Source organism: Ranitomeya imitator, chromosome 10 (assembly GCF_032444005.1).
Source record: "Ranitomeya imitator isolate aRanImi1 chromosome 10, aRanImi1.pri, whole genome shotgun sequence".
NCBI lineage: Eukaryota > Metazoa > Chordata > Amphibia > Anura > Dendrobatidae > Ranitomeya > Ranitomeya imitator.
In genome coordinates this window covers 8272454-8292279 of record NC_091291.1, presented here as the reverse complement: position 1 = coordinate 8292279, position 19826 = coordinate 8272454, and the positions used below count along the sequence as shown (strand labels likewise).

Here is a 19826-nt window from a genome sequence, read left to right as displayed (position 1 = left end):
TGCTCACCGAGCCCCACTCCATACAGCCAACCAATTCCAGCCCTGTGCTGATGAGGGCCTAAAGCCCGAAACACGTGTCCACAGGTAGGAATTGGTTGGCTGTGTAAATTTAGAAACTAATCCGCAGCATTGCACGCTTGGCGGTTCCAAGCGCTGTGGATTAGACTGGGGTGGAAAGAGATGATTTGCATAGCTCCGCCTACTGCAAAGGATTCTGGGTAAACCAGCTATTCTTTGTATTATGCTGCTTGCAAGTACTTTCCGTTTCAGGAAAGCATCCACTATGTATTTCCTTTAAGTAGAGGGCTTTTCGGTCTCTTTCGTCCCGCTACATTTAGCCCAACTTGGGTCTCTCCCTAAGGTGGCTAGCATGTGTGTATCGCTTGCTCACCGAGCCCCACTCCATACAGCCAACCAATTCCAGCCCTGTGCTGATGAGGGCCTAAAGCCCGAAACACGTGTCCACAGGTAGGAATTGGTTGGCTGTGTAAATTTAGAAACTAATCCGCAGCATTGCACGCTTGGCGGTTCCAAGCGCTGTGGATTAGACTGGGGTGGAAAGAGATGATTTGCATAGCTCCGCCTACTGCAAAGGATTCTGGGTAAACCAGCTATTCTTTGTATTATGCTGCTTGCAAGTACTTTCCGTTTCAGGAAAGCATCCACTATGTATTTCCTTTAAGTAGAGGGCTTTTCGGTCTCTTTCGTCCCGCTACATTTAGCCCAACTTGGGTCTCTCCCTAAGGTGGCTAGCATGTGTGTAACACTTTTGTTTCCTTATTGGACCTCTTCCACAATGTCCTACGTCCATATTGTGCTGCTTCCACACTGTCCCGCTTCCTTGTTGGCCCACTTCTACACTGTTCTGCTTCCATACTGTCCCACTTCCACACGGTCACGATTTCCTACTGGATCACTTCTACACTCTCCTGTTTTCTTATTCGCCCACTTCTACACTGTCCTTACTGGTCCGCTTTCACATTGTCTGGCTTCTTATTGGCCCACTCCACGCTGTCCTACTTCCTTATTGCTCCACTGCCATATAATCCCACTTCCATACTGTCTTCCTTCCTTATTGTCCTGCTTCCTTATCTCCTCTTCCACACTGTTCCATTTCCCTTTTGCCTCAATTCACCCCCTACATCCGATCACTGGCTCGCTCTTCTTACCTGCATCTCAAAAACATTTCTAGAATTCGCCCTTTTCTTAATTTCGACTCTGCAAAAACTCTGACTGTTTCACTTATTCATTCTCGTCTGGACTATTGTAACTCTCTACTAATCGGTCTCCCTCTTGCAAAACTCTCCCCGCTCCAATCTGTCCTGAATGCTGCAGCCAGGATCATATTCCTCACCAACCGTTACACCGATGCCTCTACCCTGTGCCAGTCATTACACTGGCTACCCATCCACTCCAGAATCCAGTACAAAACTACTACCCTCATCCACAAAGCACTCCATGGCTCAGCACCACCCTACATCTCCTCCCTGGTATCAGTCTACCACCCTACCCGTGCCCTCCGCTCCGCTAATGACCTCAGGTTAGCATCCTCAATAATCAGAACCTCCCACTCCCGTCTCCAAGACTTTACACGTGCTGCGCCGATTCTTTGGAATGCACTACCTAGGTTAATACGATTAATCCCCAATCCCCACAGTTTTAAGCGTGCCCTAAAAACTCATTTGTTCAGACTGGCCTACCGCCTCAATGCATTAACCTAACGATCCCTGTGTGGCCTATTTATAATTAAAAAAAAAAAAAAAAAAGGTTCCTCGCATCATGTTCTCATACACTTTATGCAGTATTAGCCCTCTGTGTCTGTACTGCTACATACTTGGGCAGGTAACTGGTTCATGCAGCTTTACATGAACACCTGAGCCTTACACTATAGCTGGTCCGAATAACTAAAGCAATTGTTACCATCCACCTCTCGTGTCTCCCCTTTTCCCCATAGTTTGTAAGCTTGCGAGCAGGGCCCTCACTCCTCCTGGTATCTGTTTTGAACTGTATTTCTGTTATGCTGTAATGTCTATTGTCTGTACAAGTCCCCTCTATAATTTGTAAAGCGCTGCGGAATATGTTGGCGCTATATAAATAAAATTATTATTATTATATTATTATTATAATTCCACAGTCCTAAATCTATAATCCCGTTTCCACTTCCACACTGTCTCGCTTCTTTGTTGTCCTGCTTCCACACTGTCCTGCCTCCATAGTTTTCCACATCTACACTATCCTGCTTCCTCATATTGCCCCACGTCTACCCTGTTCTGCTCCCATATTCACCCACTTTCACACTGTTGCTTCCTTACTGGCATACTTCTACACTCGCTTCCATGTTCCCACACTTCCACTCTGTCCTTACTAGCGCTTTAGCACTGTCTTTATTCCTCCACATTGTAGAAGCAGCACAATATGAAAGCGAGACAATGTCCTGCCATCATACTGCCCCACTTCAACACTGTTTTGCTTCCATATTGTTCCACTTCCACACTGTCACCCTACTTTATTGTCCTGCTCCCACACTGTCCCAATTTCCTACTGGATCACTTCTACACTGTCCTGCTTTCTTATTCACCCACTTCTACACTGTCCTTACTGATCTGCATCCACATTGTGTGGCTTCTTTATTGGCCCACTCCACATTGTCGTGTTTTCTTATTGCCCCACTCCCACGCTGTTCTACTTCTATTTTGCCCCATTTCCATATTATCCCACTTCCACTCTGTCCTGCTTCTTTATTTCCCCACTTCCACACCATCCTGCTTCCATATTACATAGCTTGCACACTGTCCTGGTTCCATATTGTTTTGCTTCCTCACTGTCTTGCTTGTTTATTGCCCCACTTCCACACTGTCTTGCTTCTATAATGCTGTTTCTACTTCCACACTGTCCTGCTTCTCTATTTCCCCACTTCCACGCCATCCTGCTTCCATATTACACAGCTTGCACACTGTCTTGGTTCCATATTGCTTCGCTTCATCACTGTCCTGCTTTTTTATTGCCCTACTTCGACTCTGTCCTGCTTCTTTCTTGTCCAGCTTTCACACTTTCCTGTTTTCACTTTCCCGCTTCAACATTGTCCCATTCCCATTTTATTCCGTTTCTACATGTCCTGCTTCCTTCCACATTCTTCCGTTTCTATATTGCCTGCTTCCATATTGATTTTTCCGCACTGTCCTGGTTCTCTATTGCTGTTTCCACACTGTTCAGCTTCCTTATTGCCCCACTTTTACACTGTCCTTCTTCCATGTTACTCTGTTTCCACACTCTCCTGGTTCGATGCTGTTTCGCTTCCACACAGTTTAGCTTCTTTATTGCAGTATCCACACCGTCCTGCTTCCATTTTCACAACTTCCACATTAATTATTCTGGTTCCTTATTACTTTGCTTCCACACTGTCCGCCTTCCTCGTTGGCCCACTTCCACACTGTCCTGGCACCATATTGCTCCACTTCCTCACTGTTCTGCCTTCATATTTCCCCACTTCCATATTGTTCCGCTTCCACGTTGTCCTCCCTACATATTCTCCCCAAAACCCCAAAAATTTTTATACCAAAAATGTCCGTCGTGTACCCGCCTTCCCTCACTCCCTCTATACTGAACCTTCTGTATCCATGATATGAGCTTCTCAATCTCCTACGAACAGTCATCGAGCGTTATCGCTTCCCTCTCAGCTGGGGGCGACAGTGCAGTAAATCGCCCCCAGCTCTTCCAGAACCTGTGCGGTGACTTCAAGCTTCACGTAACATTTCATTCACGTACCGAGCGTAGACGCCTTCAGCGACCGGTGAGAAATGAGACACGGAGAAACCCTTAAAATAACTCATCTCAAACCGATTGAATCATGTGGGAAATAAGAAAATTGAAATTCTCCCGGAAAGACTATGCAAGTGAAAATTTCCAGAATCTGCATCTGTTTGACTTGAAGATGGATTATCCTGCAATATGGCAGAAGACACCGCCACTTGACCTCTAGATCCCGCCGTTACAGTATCTGGTTCTGCCACGTCGTTGACTGGACAATTTTTACAAAAATTTGTGTATTGACTTAGTTCCTAAGCCCGAACCTAAGTGCACTAATAATTTGATAAAAGCCATGGAGAGCGCCACTAGTGGCCAGCGTCGCATCAGTCATTTATTTTAAATTATGCTTTTGTTTTCTTTGCATTTTTTTTTACACTTTATGCAAACGATACCATCTCTTTTATGCAAGTTTCAGTTCCCCCTGACAACTGTCAGTGAAACTGCAGCTTATAAGGAAAAGATTAATGTCCATTACAACGGAATGACAGTCCCAACAGCTGGCCCGCCGCACAACACGATACCTAGAAGCTCGTCAGCACTTAAAAACATATATTTACCATATGGCAGGAAGAGAAGAGTCTGATTATTGACCTCTGTCCTCATGGGCCCCCCAGCTATGAAACTCAATCATCTGTTTTGTTTTCTTGTAGCTTTCGGGGCTCATTTTGCACAGCAGCCCTCGGATGTTGTGGTCGTTGCCGGCAAGTCGGTGACTCTACCCTGCGTGGTGATTGGCTACAGAGGGGGGGTCCAGTGGACGATGGACGGCTTGGCGTTGGGAGCGGAACGAGACCTTCCAGGTATTGAAATTTGCTTTTTTCTTTACTTAGGATGGGGTTGTTTATGTTTTTCAATGTTCAAAACTTTTGCAATGTTATTTTATAGGGTGGTCTCGTTATTCCATCATTGGAGACCACGCATCAGGGGAGCACAATTTGCACATAGAAGGAGTAGAGCTGGGCGATGACGCCATCTACGAGTGCCAAGCAACGCAGGCAGCGCTGAGGTCGCAGCGGGCTCACTTGACTGTGCTGGGTGAGTACGGAGGCTCAGGAAGATTTGTATCCCAGTATAATGTATTGGGGGAGTGATTTTATTGGGTTTAGTGCAATAGGAAATTTCCCTTTCAGGATTTTTGGCATTTTTTTTAAACATCTAATTGACATCTTTTGGGCATTAGGTCTCTAATTCTCTCTGTCTCTCAGTTCCTCCAGGAGAGCCACTGATCCGTGGCGCCCCCATATTTAACGTCCTTCTTGACACCCCCTATAACTTGACGTGCCTGGCCCCTGCAGCGAAGCCGGCAGCTGAGATCACCTGGTACCGAGGCGGCAAATATCTGGACGGGGCGATCTACAATAAGGTGAGGCTCTGAGCACCATGGGTCGCCTATGTGTATGATCCCATGTCATGGCGCCCTCCTGACCGTTTCTGTATGTACGTGCAGCAGGTTCTATCGGACGGCAAAAGCGAGGATGCAGTAAGCAGTCTCTTGATCACCCCTAGTTTCGCAGATGCTGGTGCCAGCTACACGTGTCGGGTCAGGAACTCGGCACTGCCAGAGGGCCGGGAGAGATCAGTGACGCTGAGCGTACAGTGTGAGTGCTCCCATCGGTTTCTTGCATTCAATGTGGCCATGACAGGGCACAACTTTGGAACATAAAACATCAGACCCATGAAATTTCTAATTTTATTTTTCCACAGATCCTCCCAAAGTGACGCTCTCAGTGGATCCCCCAACAGTCTCCGAGGGAGGGTCCGTCTCCTTCCTGTGCAGCGCAGTGTCCAACCCTGAGGTGACAGGTTATAGGTAAGTGCATTACCTTCTGTTATCAACCATTTTCATCTGGGCATTGACTGGCCGTAATGATTGCAGTTGGGCTGGTCAACCGTCTAATGTGTTGGAGGAAAGAAGGATGGGGTATATTGAGTTTCATGGCCCAATTATTTTATTCTAAAGAGAGTTAAGTCGTGGTCCGAGGTATCTCTTCCCCTCACTTCTTAGAGAACACAGGCACACTCATTTGAACTGAGTGTGCACTTGTAAGGAGGATAGAAAGATCGAGATAGACAATGCCCATACTTGTGGATATCATGTCTGTAATAACAATAGACCAATTTACCTTTACAGGTGGGCAAAGGGAGGCGTTCCCCTCTCTGTTTCTGGAGACCGCTACCATGTTACTGTGGACCACACTTTCTTTACCGCTCCAGTCTCATGTGAAGTATCTAACAGCGTCGGAAGCAGCAACGTGAGCACGGCGGTCAATGTCTTGTGTAAGTAGAAATCTTCCAGCACAGTCTTGTAACCTTTATTTGATGACTTGAATAGACAAGACAGGTCAGACTTGCACTGTGCTGCCATAACACTGGTCCTTGGTGAGCTTCGTATTATTATAAGTGGAGGACATATTTAAGTAGATGACCTATCTCATCTGGGATCTCTCTCTCCAACAGTTGGTCCACGACTTCTGACCGAACCACGCCCCATGACTGTGGATGTTGGAGGAGATTCTTCCTTCTTCTGTGGTTGGACTGGAAATCCCACCCCAACCCAGTTCTGGAACAAGAAAGGGTCCACAGAGGTAATTCACCAGGTGTATGCGTCATCTTAATGGGGTCACCACAAGTTTGCGAATCTAAGTCTGAAGATGTCTCTCTCTCTGTCTTCTCTCAGGTCTTAAGCAATGGGAATACTCTATCTCTGAGCAAGGTGACCCGAGAAGATGCAGGGACCTACGTGTGCAAGGCTATTGTGCCCCGCATAGGCACCATGGAGAAGGAGGTGACACTGACAGTGAGAGGTAAGATAGATGGAGGTCCTGGAGATATTTCATGTCTTCAGGGAGATCTATAGAAAAGACTTATGGAAACACAGAAGTAAAGTGTTGATCTGACGTCTTTGTCTTCTCCTTAGGACCTCCCATCATTAGTAGTGAAATAAACTACGAGAGTATTCTTGGAGGGAAAACTCGGCTAGAATGTGTGGTGGAGACGACACCAATCCCTGACCGAATTGTAAGTATCTTGACATTTAAAAGGAAGCACCAATAGAAATGAACATTGGTGGGGATTTATGGACTTGGGATCTTCACCGACTCCCACAATTAGGGCCTGGTCATCAATAGCTGTAATTTGGATCCTTAATGAAGAGTTTCTTCATTGATTTTTAAAGACAGCACCATTACTTCTTCCATCTGGAAATCAATGAAACTCCCAGCTGACGTCCCCCCACGAGCGTTCACTGCTGACATCTCTCTCCGGCACGTCAAAAGATAGGCCCGCCACGACATACGATCCACATATCGGGGAAATGTCTCACTCTCCTCTTCAATATCTTCTGTAGATCTGGTCCTGGGACAAGCACAGTCTCGATGAAGGCACCTTGGGCCGTTTTTCAGTGACGACTCGTGTCACCAATAGTGGAGCCATCTCATTTCTCATCATCGATGGGACGGAACCTTCAGATTACACCATGCCGTACAACTGCACAGCTATAAATCAGTATGGGGAGGACTCTGTGATCATCTCTTTGAGACAACAAGGTAAGTCTTGCCAGTGCTACTTAATTAGTAGAGGGGCTCCACCTTGATCTTAAGGACTATTTCTCAGAGCCTGGTTGAATCGTTCTGTTATTTCTTACAGCTGCTCTGCCTCTCATGCTTCTGATGATCGCCCTGGGTCTTGGGACACTCTGCCTCTTTGTATTGGTGACCATCTGCGTTCTATGCTGCCGCCGACCCCGAAAAGGTAAGAAGAGCTTTAATATCCACTTGTCTACTGGAAAACCTGGCGAGAACACCTGAATGTCTTCAAGCACTCTAGATAGTGCCACCTTCTCCACCCCATGATCTTTTTAGATTACCTCTAGATGTCCTGTCCAGATCTTGAAGGATCTGACCATACGTCATGGTGTTCATGGCCAACATTGTAATTCTTAAATATCTTCTGTAAAAACTTCTAAACTTTTTGAGACATTTCTCTTCTTCATATGATGATCAAACATTTGTGTGTTCCTCGAGATGGTCTCTTTGCAAGTCACCTTTAACAATCCTCCACTTTTCTTCTGTAGCTGTGAAGGATACCCAGATTCTAGCAGTGGAAGTTTCAGGTAGCGATCACAGTGACCGACACCCAAGTGATTCTGAAGAAGATCTGAAGGAACCCTTGGTGAGTGTCTTCATGACAAGTATAAAGGGCAGTTTTTTAGGAGATGGAGACTTTGGAAAAAAATGTCTTACAATAGATTTTTTTTGAGGGGTTGGGAATGTTCTTCTCATGAATGTACATAATCTCCTTTGCAGCAAACTGATACAGAATCTCGAGGGACATCACAGACTGAACACAGCGATATTCCTGATGACTCTCAGGTAGGTTGTCTACCATTCTCCTCAGTCTTCTCATCTTCTAGAGGTGCAGATGTCACATATTTGCCAATATTACACTAATCTTGACCCACATCCTCCCAACAGGACCCAACCAACGGTTATTACAAAGTCCGAGCTCATGAAGACTCCCGTCCAACAACTGTGGCATATCCAGAGTTTTCTTCTCCTCCTCGTCCTCTGTTCTCCGCACAGTCTGCCCTCACTGCACTTTGTCCTACCCCATCTTTACCAGGAGCCCCTAAACTGTATGAATATGCCAATCGATATGCCACAACTCCGCGTCATGGAAGCGAACGCATCCACATACCTCAAGGCCCGACTTGTCTGCCCCCAGGCCCTGGCAGTCAGCCACAACCATACGCCAGAGCCTTTTGCAGTTATGTCCGACCAGAACGTTTCGAAACGTTAGAATCTGGTCCAACGCTGTCACGACTTTCCTACGCCTCACTCTCCACACATGGAGACTATGGACGCCCAGCGCAACAACGGATGCAAACTCATGTGTGAGCCGTGGATTTTCTTACAAAACTAGCCAGCACAGTTAGCAAATCTCAAGTGGAACTCAGACTTTAAACTTGGGAATGAAAAGTCCGATATGGACCATCTTGTTCTCGGAAAGGTTCAAAATGGCCGCCTTATGTCTTCCTCTTCAACATTTTGTACCTGCACTAAACAGCCTTCCATGAGTACGTGTACAAACTCGGGGCGGGGGACTATAGAAGTAATGGATGACCCACTGATGATAAGACATGCAGCTCCTGCAGGTCTAACTCCAGTTGGCCTTATCCCTCTTCCTACACCTAAGCAAGGCGTGCTCAATTCCGTAGACAAAGCAAAAATAGTAGAGGGGAACTTTGATCAAGGGTAATGCTGCCCTTTACCAAGAGGGTTATGAAGGGGGATGAGGACAACCAATCATTGGGACCTCCTGCCCAAGGATTAGGCCTCATTTGCCATGAAGCCGCCACTCCTCTACGTACGTTCCTTGGTTCTAGCACAGCTTTTCTATAAAACTGCAAAACTGGGACTGTAATAAGCACTGCACTCTCTCTAGTTATATAATATATAGTATTAAGGAGCTTCGCAGGAAATCCAGCATGGATCAGCACGTAAGAGGTCGATATAGATTAGAGACCCCGATGGGGTCTAACCGGAACTGAATGCCTTTAAATTGTTAAGGAGAAACAGTGCCACCCTGTGGCTCTCATATGTACTGCAGGTTTTGTTTTTTTGTTTTTTGTAATTTGTTTTTATACAATATGTACAGTATAAATATCTGGCGATGTAAATATCTACGGTTAAGGGTATTCTGTATATATACGGTATTGGACTTTACCTTCTTGAGCACTGTGTGTTTAAGAAGGTGAGCACATATTTAGGCATTTTTAAGAACTCGTCTTGGGGTATTCCCTTCCCCCCCCCCCCCCCTCTGATTCATTAATGTGGTCTGTTTTATTATTTATTAACCTCTTCCATGCCATGACGGATTGTATAGAAGGTTCCTACGGAACAGCAGATCTCATATTCAAAGCACGAGAGAGAAAATTAAAGGAAAGAAATCATCGGATTTATGAAGTTGAAGGGTAGAAGCATTAATTTATTATGTGTAGTCTATATGAGACGCCGAAATCAATCAAATATTGTCTAGCATTTATAAGAATTCTGGATTATCAAATGCCGGATTATAAGAATTTTATTATGTGTGTATATATAGATAGAAATTAAATACAAGAAGACATTTTTATTGTTCGGGCCAGGGGCAGAATTCTCCACGTTGCACTTTCCCGGACCCCTCACAGCTTTTTCTTCATTTCATTTTCCTGCCTTAATTTTTCTCAGTTCTTTATACAGAGAAATTTCCAGGTTCTGATATTCGTCCGGATGTGAATATCGTATTTCCAGTCGTCCTCCCTGGAGACTTTTTCATAAGCGTCAATTACAAAAATGCAATTACGATATTGTTCTTTTTTTTATCTGTACAGTTATAAAAAGATATTTATATTTAATTATTAAAAAATGATAATTGTCAAAGTCGTTGTCTCCTCAATCTACAGAACAAGGAATACCCAGGTTATACCGGCATGCTCCATCTCAATATATACAAGATGTAGAACTTATGACAGCTGCCCAGGTGTAATTACCGTATATACTCGAGTATAAGCCGAGATTTTCAGCCCATTTTTTTTAGGCTGAAAGTGCCCCTCTCTGCTTATACTCGAGTCATTGTCCCAGGGGGGTCGGCGGGGGAGGACAGGACAAAGTACGCCTGCGCTGGAGCCGCAGCCTGAAGACAAGAAGAGGACGTCATCCTATGAAGATGGGAAGCGCCGGACCGCAACGCCCATCGGACCGGACCGGACTGGCGGACACAGACAGAAAAGGGCCCCTGTGCAAGAACAATACATGGACCCTTTGCAGCCCAAGATCTCCTGAAAATGCAAAATTACACCTGCTTTGGAGGTATAAATGGGCCCCCTAGCCTCTTGGGCCCCTGTGCGACTGCGCAGGTTGCACCAATGATATGTCCGCCCATTTATCACCAGATCACATATATAACCAGCCGCTTTTGTTTTAGCCAACTACAGCTACTACAGCAAGGTAATCTTAAAGCCGGGTACTACTTTACTCTAAACTGTTAAACTATCCAACACTTATTTTAGGTATATTTTATTTATTTTTCTTTAAGGAAGTGTCACATAGATTTTTTAAAATACCCAATAATACCACATACAAGGGACAAATACCGTCACGCCATGGAGGGACCACGTATCACCACCACAGTGACCGAATAATACCATGTACAAGGAACAAATACCACCACACCATGACCAGACCGCATTTCACCACCATATAGTGACTCAATACTACTGTACACTACTGATCATTAATTAAAAAAAAAACCAAAACAATACTAATATCATCATAAATGCCATTATACACAGGAGTTCTGTATACATTGTACAGGTAATACAGTGATCACCAGTGCCATTATACACAGGAGCTCTGTACATAGTATACAGGTAATGCAGTGATCACCAGTGCCATTATACACAGAAGCTCTGTATATAGTGTCAGTGTACAGGTAATACAATGATTACCAGTGACATTATACACTGGACCTCTGTATATAGTGTCAGTGTACAGGTAACGCAGTGATCACCAGTGCCATTATACACAGGAGCTCTGTATATAGCGTCAGTGTACAGATAATGCAGTGATCACCAGAGCTCTGTATATAGTGTCAGTGTACAGGTAATACAATGATTACCAGTGACATTATACACAGGAGCTCTGTATATAGTGTCAGTGTACAGATAATGCAGTGATCACCAGAGCTCTGTATATAGTGTCAGTGTACAGGTAATACAATGATTACCAGTGACATTATACACTGGAGCTCTGTATATAGTGTCAGTGTACAGGTAATGCAGTGATCACCAGTGCCATTATACACCAGAGCTCTGTATATAGTGTCAGGGTACAGGTAATACAGTGATCACCAGTGCCATTATACACCAGAGCTCTGTATATAGTGTCAGTGTACAGGTAATACAGTGATCACCAGTGACATTATACACCGGAGCTCTGTATATAGTGTCAGGGTACAGGTAATACAGTGATCACCAGTGACATTATACCCAGGAGCTCTGTACATAGCATACAGTGTACAGGTAATACAGTGATCACCAGTGACATTATACACCGGAGCTCTGTATATAGTGTCAGGGTACAGGTAATACAGTGATCACCAGTGACATTATACCCAGGAGCTCTGTACATAGCATACAGTGTACAGGTAATACAGTGATCACCAGTGACATTATACACCGGAGCTCTGTATATAGTGTCAGGGTACAGGTAATACAGTGATCACCAGTGACATTATACACTGGAGCTCTGTATATAGTGTCAGGGTACAGGTAATACAGTGATCACCGGTGACATTATACACAGAAGCTCTCTATATAGTGTACATGTAATACAGTGATCAATAGTGCCATTATACACAGGAACTCTGTATATGGTGTCCATGTACATATAATTCAGTGATCACTAGTAACATTATACACAGCTCTGTATGTAGTATATAGTGTCAGTATACAGGTAACACACATAGTTATCTAGAGCACAGCTTCCAGATCACATTCCCTACTTTTTTTCCCCAACTTCTACATTTCATCAGCTAAAGAAAAAAGTGACAGTGCCGCCCCGCACAGTAACAGGACCCCCTCAATTCATCATTATTGGCTCCCCCAATTCATCATTATTTGCGCTCTGTCACCGTCAATACATCATTTGTCCCCCGCCATTTTCATGTATGTTACGCTGGGCTGCAGTGTGAAGCGGGCCCACACATGATGTCGGCGAGTTCATTCCTTACACTTTGTGTTCTTTTTGGAGGTTGTATCAACAGAGAAGTTAATTTCTCCATTGTCTGAGGCCGTGGATGTCAGACTGCACTCAGATGACAGCAGAGTGCAGTCCGATGTTTCACTCATCCATAGATTTCAGTGGGTGGGTGTGATGAACTCCAGGGCCACTCGCAGAGTATCGCCCTCCGACACCACAGCGCCATTCACAAGACTGAAGCTTTCAGAGCAGTTTGGAGAGTAAACGCCACCTGTGGGAATCCTGTCAGGGGGCTTCTCTGCTGGGGCCACTGGTACAGAGGGTCTATAGCTGATACTGACTTGTGGGTCTCAGGGTAAAGCAGCGTTCTCAGGTAGTATGGCTGCCGCTGTCACAGAGCACACAGCCGGCTCACTGACGCTGTGTCTGCTGCAGGGATGGAGCCTGTGATCACACCGTGCGTCCACCTCACACAGGCTGAGGTGACTGAGGGGTGAGGAGGAGAACTGCTGAGCCCGCGCTGAGCAGGGATTGGTTGGTGGGAAGTCCCGCCCTCCTGGGGCTCCGCACTGACTGCCTCTCCCAGCTGTCTGTCACAGTGAGGCTCCGGCTGCTTCATCCCTCCTCACACTGCTCTGCTGGACTGGCAGCGCTGCTTGTGAAAACTGACGCCGGCTGAGCAAGTGGTGTGTGTGAGTGACCGTGCGGAGAGGCGACTGGTGTGTGTGTGTCTATGTGTCTGTGGGTGGTATGTCTGTGTGAATGTGCGGAGAGGAAAGTGGTGTGTGTGTGTGTGTGTGTGTGTGTGTGTGTGTGTGTGTGTGTGTGTGTGTGTGTGTGTGTGTGTGTGAACGTGCGGAGAGGAGTGTGTGAACGTGCAGAGAGGCGAGTGGTGTGTGTGTGTGTGTGTAGAGGAGTGGTGTGTGTGTGTGTGAATGTGCGGAGAGGCGAGTGGTGTGTGTGTGTGTGTGTGTAGAGGAGTGGTGTGTGTGTGTGTAGAGGAGTGGTGTGTGTGTGTGAACGTGCGGAGAGGCGAGTGGTGTGTGTGTGTGTGTAGAGGAGTGGTGTGTGTGTGTGTAGAGGAGTGGTGTGTGTGTGTGTGAACGTGCGGAGAGGCGAGTGGTGTGTGTGTGTGTGTGTGTAGAGGAGTGGTGTGTGTGTGTGTAGAGGAGTGGTGTGTGTGTGTGTAGAGGAGTGGTGTGTGTGTGTGTGTGTAGAGGAGTGGTGTGTGTGTGTGTGTGAACGTGCGGAGAGGCGAGTGGTGTGTGTGTGTGTGTGTGTAGAGGAGTGGTGTGTGTGTGTGTAGAGGAGTGGTGTGTGTGTGTGTAGAGGAGTGGTGTGTGTGTGTGTGTAGAGGAGTGGTGTGTGTGTGTGTAGAGGAGTGGTGTGTGTGTGTAGAGGAGTGGTGTGTGTGTGTGTGAACGTGCGGAGAGGCGAGGTGTGTGTGTGTGTGTAGAGGAGTGGTGTGTGAACGTGCGGAGAGGCGAGTGGTGTGTGTGTGTGAACGTGCGGAGAGGCGAGTGGTGTGTGTGTGTGTGTAGAGGAGTGGTGTGTGTGTGTGTGAACGTGCGGAAAGGCGAGTGGTGTGTGTGTAGAGGAGTGGTGTGTGAACGTGCGGAGAGGCGAGTGGTGTGTGTGTGTGAACGTGCGGAGAGGCGAGTGGTGTGTGTGTGTGTCTGAACGTGCAGAGAGGCGAGTGGTGTGTGTGTGTGTGAACGTGCGGAGAGGCGAGTGGTGTGTGTGTGTGAACGTGCGGAGAGGCGAGTGGTGTGTGTGTGTGTGTGTAGAGGAGTGGTGTGTGAATGTGCGGAGAGGCGAGTGGTGTGTGTGTGTGAACGTGCGGAGAGGCGAGTGGTGTGTGTGTGTGTGAACGTGCGGAGAGGCGAGTGATGTGTGTGTGTGTGTAGAGGAGTGGTATGTGAATGTGCGGAGAGGCGAGTGGTGTGTGTGTGTGTGTGAATGTGCGGAGAGGCGAGTGGTGTGTGTGAATGTGCGGAGAGGCGAGTGGTGTGTGTGTGTATGTGTCTGAACGTGCAGAGAGGCGAGTGATGTGTATGTGTGTGTGTGTAGAGGAGTGGTGTGTGAATGTGCAGAGAGGCGAGTGGTGTGTGTGTGTGTATGTGTCTGAACGTGCAGAGAGGCGAGTGATGTGTGTGTGTGTAGAGGAGTGGTGTGTGAATGTGCGGAGAGGCGAGTGGTGTGTGTGTGAACGTGCGGAGAGGCGAGTGGTGTGTGTGTGTGAACGTGCGGAGAGGCGAGTGGTGTGTGTGTGTGTGAACGTGCGGAGAGGAAAGTGGTGTGTGTGTGTGTCTGAACGTGCAGAGAGGCGAGTGATGTGTGTGTGTGTGTGTAGAGGAGTGGTGTGTGAATGTGCGGAGAGGCGAGTGGTGTGTGTGTGTGTGTGAACGTCTGGAGAGGCGAGTGGGGTGTGTGTGTGTCTGTGTGACTGCGGAGAGGCGAGTGGTGTATGGGTGGTATGTCTGGGTGAACATGTGGAGAGGCAAGTGGTGTGTGGGTATGTGTGTGTGTGAATGTGTGGAGAGGCGAGTGGTGTGTGTGGAGAGGCAAAGTGGTGTGGGTATGTGTGTGTGTGAACGTGCAGAGAGGCGAGTGGTGTGTGTGTGAACGTGCGGAGAGGCGAGTGGTGTGTGTGTGAACGTGCGGAGAGGCAAGTGGTGTGTGTATGTGTGAACGTGCAGAGAGGCGAGTGATGTGTGTGTGTGTAGAGGAGTGGTGTGTGAATGTGCGGAGAGGCGAGTGGTGTGTGTGTGTGTGAACGTGCGGAGAGGCGAGTGGTGTGTGTGTGTGAACGTGCGGAGAGGAAAGTGGTGTGTGTGTGTCTGTGAACGTGCAGAGAGGCGAGTGGTGTGTGTGTGTGTAGAGGAGTGGTATGTGAATGTGCGGAGAGGCGAGTGGTGTGTGTGTGAATGTGCGGAGAGGCGAGTGGTGTGTGTGTGTATGTGTCTGTGAACGTGCAGAGAGGCGAGTGATGTGTGTGTGTGTAGAGGAGTGGTGTGTGAATGTGCGGAGAGGCGAGTGCTGTGTGTGAACGTGCGGAGAGGCGAGTGGTGTGTGTGTGTGTGTGAACGTGCGGAGAGGAAAGTGGTGTGTGTGTATGTGTGTATGTGGTGTATGGGTGGTATGTCTGGGTGAACATGCGGAGAGGCGAGTGGTGTGTGGGTGTGTGTGTGTGGAGAGGCAAGTGGTGTGTGTTTGTGGAGAGGCGAGTGGTGTGTGTGGGTATGTGTGTCGAACGTGAGGAGAGGCGAGTGGTGTGTGTGTGTGTGTGTGAATGTGCAGAGAGGCAAGTGGTGTGTGTATGTGTCTGAACGTGCGGAGAGGCGAGTGGTGTGTGTGCGGAGAGATGTGGTGTGTCTGTGAACGTACAGAGAAGCGAGTGGTGTATGTGTGTGACCGTGCGGAGAGGCGAGTGGTGTGTGTGTGTATGCAAGGCCGCCATCAGGGCATTACGGGCCCCGTCTGCTCACTAGGCCCCTACCGGCAGGCTAAACCGGGCCCTTAGCGGCACTACGGCAGTTTTTACGCTATTGACGTGCGGGCCCGCACGTCAATTGTTAACAGCCGCCAGCCAATCGGAGGCTGGCAGCCGACGTCTGCCGCAGCGTGCACGTCGCCGGTGTCTGATGTCATTTCATTGTCAGTCGCTGGCGAGTGCGCGCTTCAGCTGCATGGAGGGAGCTTCGCCCACCGCAGGAGTGCAGCCAGGTAAGAACTTTTGTTTAATTTAGAGTGGCGATTCGGGTGGCCTGGGGCAGACTGTGAGACATGGGGGCAGAATGGTGGAGACAGGGCATGACTGGAGACACGGGGCAGGATTGGGGGCATGACTGGAGACACGGGGCAGGATTGGGGGCATGACTGGAGACACGGGGCAGGATTGGGGGCATGACTGGAGACACGGGGCAGGATTGGGGGCATGACTGGAGATGGGGCAGAATGGAGATATGGGGCATGATTGGAGACACGGGGCAGGATGAAAGACATGGGGCAGGATTGGAGACAGATGGGGCAGGATGGGGAGATCATATGGGGCAGAATGGATACTCATGAGGGCAGGATGTGAGAACATATGGCTGAAGCCAGGAATGAGACACACAGGGACCAAGATGGGGAATATTATTACCATAGGGGCTAATTAAGGGATATTATTACTGTAGTGATGTATTTATTTTATTTTTTGAGGACACTGTTTTAAATGGGGGGGGGGGGGTGCGGTCGCGGTCTTGTTACTGTGTAGAGTGACACTATGTCACTTTTTTTTCTTCATGTGGTGTAATGTAGAGGTTGGGAAAAATTAAGTAATGTGTTCTACAAGCGGAGCTCGAGATAACTGTTATTTTCTGTAGAGACGAGTCCTGGCTGAAGAAGTGATGGCGGTCTGTGCTGGATGAAAGATGAAGGACTTCACCTAGAGACGTCACTGGTGAGTCAGTGTTACCTATACACTGGCACTATACACTGTATACTATATACAGAGCTCCCGTGTATAATGTCACCGGTGATCACTGTATTATCTGTACACAGACACTGCATACTAAGTACGGATTTCCTGTGTATAATGGCACTTATGGTGATAGTATTGTATTTTTTTTTTTATTACTGATCAGTATTGTAGTGTTCAGTCACTATGTGGTGGTAATATGTGGTCTGAACATGGTGTTGCGGTATTTGTCCCTTGTATGTGCTATTTGGTCACTTTGTGGTGGTAATATGTGGTCTGGTCATGGTGCGGTGGTATTTGTTCCTTGTATGTGCTATTCTTCGGTCACTGGTGGTAATATGTGGTCTGGTCATGGTGCGGTGGTATTTGTTCCTTGTATGTCTTATTCTTCGGTCACTGGTGGTAATATGTGGTCTGGTCATCGTGTTGTGGTATTTGTTCTTTGTATGTGATATTATTCGATCACTGTGGTGGTAATATGTGGTCTGGTCATGGTGTTGCGGTATTTGTCCCTTGTATGTTCTATTTGGTCACTTTGTGGTGGTAATATGTGGTCTGGTCATGGTGCGGTGGTATTTGTTCCTTGTATGTGCTATTATTCGGTCACTGGCGGTTATATGTGGTCTGGTCATGGTGTTGTGGTATTTGTTCCTTGTATGTCTTATTCTTCGGTCACTGGTGGTAATATGTGGTCTGGTCATCGTGTTGTGGTATTTGTTCCCTGTATGTGATATTATTCGATCACTGTGGTGGTAATATGTGGTCTGGTCATGGTGTTGTGGTATTTGTTCCCTGTATGTGATATTATTCGATCACTTTGATGGTAATATGTGGTCTGGTCATGGTGTTGTATTTGTTCGTTGTATGTGATATTATTGGTCGTTTAAAAAAATTGAAAGATAAATAAAAATATACCTAAATTGTATTGCATATTTTAACAAATATTTAGTAGGTTACAGTACAGTAGGGCCCGGCCAAAAGTGTCTACCGTGTTATGGTGGCGGCTTAAAAAATTCTTTTGGCCAAAACAAAAGCTGCCGGCTTTATGTGTGATCTGGTGATGGGAACTGTTAATGTGTGATAGGTGAGAAGTGGGACTGTGGACAGTTCGAGGGGTGGAGGCGGGGCTGGGGTGGAGCCTGGGTGGAGTCTCAAGGGGGCCCCGAAAATTTTGCCAGTATGGGGACCCGAAATTTCGTGCAGAGAGGTGAGTGGTGTGTGTCTGTGTGTGTAACATGCAGAGAGGTGAGTGGTGTGGGTGTAGGTGGTAAAGAGGGCAATGGTGGGGAGAAAGCAGTGATGCAGTTTGTGGAGAGGGCAATGATTGGGGTGGAGAGAGCAAAGATTTGGGTGGGGGAGAACAATGATTGGGGTGGAGAGGGCAATGATTTGGGTGGTAGGGGAGAATAATGGGGTGGAGAGAATGATTTGGGTGGTGGGGGAGAACAATGATTGGGGTGGAGAGGGCAATGATTGGGGTGGTGGGGGAGAACAATGGGGTGGAGAGGGCAAAGATTTGGGTGGGGGAGAACAATGGGGTGGAGAGGGCAATGATTTGGGTGGTGGGAGAGAACAATGATTGGGGTGGAGAGGGCAATGATTTGGGTGGTGGGGGAGAACAATGATTGGGGTGGAGAGGGCAATGATTGGGGTGGTGGGGGAGAACAATGGGGTGGTGAGGGAGAACAATGGTCGTGGTGGGGGAGAGCAGTGATTGGAGTGATGGAGAGGGCAATGATTGGGGTGGTGGAGAAGGCAATGAGTTGGGTGGTGAGTAGAACAATTGGGTGGTGGGGAGAACAATGATTGGGGTGGTGGAGAAGGCAATGATGGGGTGGTGGAGAGGCTAATAATGGAGGTGGTGGAGAGGGCAATGATGGGATGCGGTTTGGCAGGAAGGGGGACTTATAATGGGCTTATGAACAGGTGAAGGGGAGGAGGACATTAGAAATGGATGTAAAATGAATTGGGTGGTGGTGGAGGGTGCTGAGCCCCTGATAGCGTCCTCCCCATCTCACAATTCATTGTGACGCTATTGGGGACTTACCATTTATTGGAGAGTGGGAGAGGAGGGGATAAGGTGCACAGGACTCTTTATAATGAACTGAAACGTAGGAGAAGACGCTGTCAGGGACTTGCAATGAATTGGGAGGTAGCGGAGGAGGCTCAGTACCTGATAGTTAATACAAAACCCGGCACTCAACTTTGTAGTGAGAGGAAACGATTTATTGTATCCCGAATTAGAAAACGTTTCGGTCACACAAAGGGACCTTCATAAGTAACGTTATACTGGGATAATGGATAATTTCAAGTGGCTATATGGCCTGCCCGGAAATAGCTACCAATATCGTATTGAATATCAAGGAAGAGAAACTACAGCCTATATGCAGGCTGACATCGCGGCGTCCACCGCTGTGCCTTAGTATATAGTGTACTCGCTTATTATGTAAAGCAGTCCCTTAGTATATACTGTACACACTTCTTATGTATAGCACAGTCCCTTAGTATATAGTGTACTCACTTATCATGTATAGCACATTCCCTTAGTATATAGTGTACTCACTTAAGTAGAAATCATATAAAAAGAGATGTAAATAAACCAAATTACAAATGGAATGTATTAAAAGAATATTTTTTATTAAAGGTAATTAAGATAAATATTAAAAACAAAAGGTAAAAATATATATATATCAGAGTTAGCCACAAGATGGTGCCAACAGCACTGTTACAAGGTATTTGTAGAAGGAATTTTAATAAAAAAAAACTCCTGGGAATGTGACTGAAATAATTACTGAAGGTGAAAAAGTATCAAAAAAGTA

The 19826-nt window shown here is 47.0% G+C and overlaps 1 protein-coding gene across 2 annotated transcripts in view; it reads left to right on the top strand.

Annotated features, from left to right (window-relative positions):
• Positions 1–10223, top strand: part of KIRREL2 (kirre like nephrin family adhesion molecule 2) — a 28896-nt gene extending 18673 nt beyond the window's left edge. Inside the window, exons 2-15 of one of the 2 annotated variants that reach the window (XM_069740781.1) lie at positions 4458–4607; positions 4693–4842; positions 5013–5170; positions 5255–5405; positions 5512–5617; positions 5939–6084; positions 6265–6392; positions 6485–6611; positions 6725–6825; positions 7154–7352; positions 7453–7557; positions 7880–7977; positions 8112–8177; positions 8280–10223. In XM_069740781.1, coding sequence (XP_069596882.1) covers positions 4458–4607; positions 4693–4842; positions 5013–5170; positions 5255–5405; positions 5512–5617; positions 5939–6084; positions 6265–6392; positions 6485–6611; positions 6725–6825; positions 7154–7352; positions 7453–7557; positions 7880–7977; positions 8112–8177; positions 8280–8702 — 2108 coding nt within the window. In that variant the 3' untranslated portion in view covers positions 8703–10223. The remainder of the gene's footprint in view (positions 1–4457; positions 4608–4692; positions 4843–5012; positions 5171–5254; positions 5406–5511; positions 5618–5938; positions 6085–6264; positions 6393–6484; positions 6612–6724; positions 6826–7153; positions 7353–7452; positions 7558–7879; positions 7978–8111; positions 8178–8279) is intronic. The other variant, XM_069740782.1, reaches the window with a different exon arrangement.
• Positions 10224–19826: the final 9603 nt, after the last annotated feature.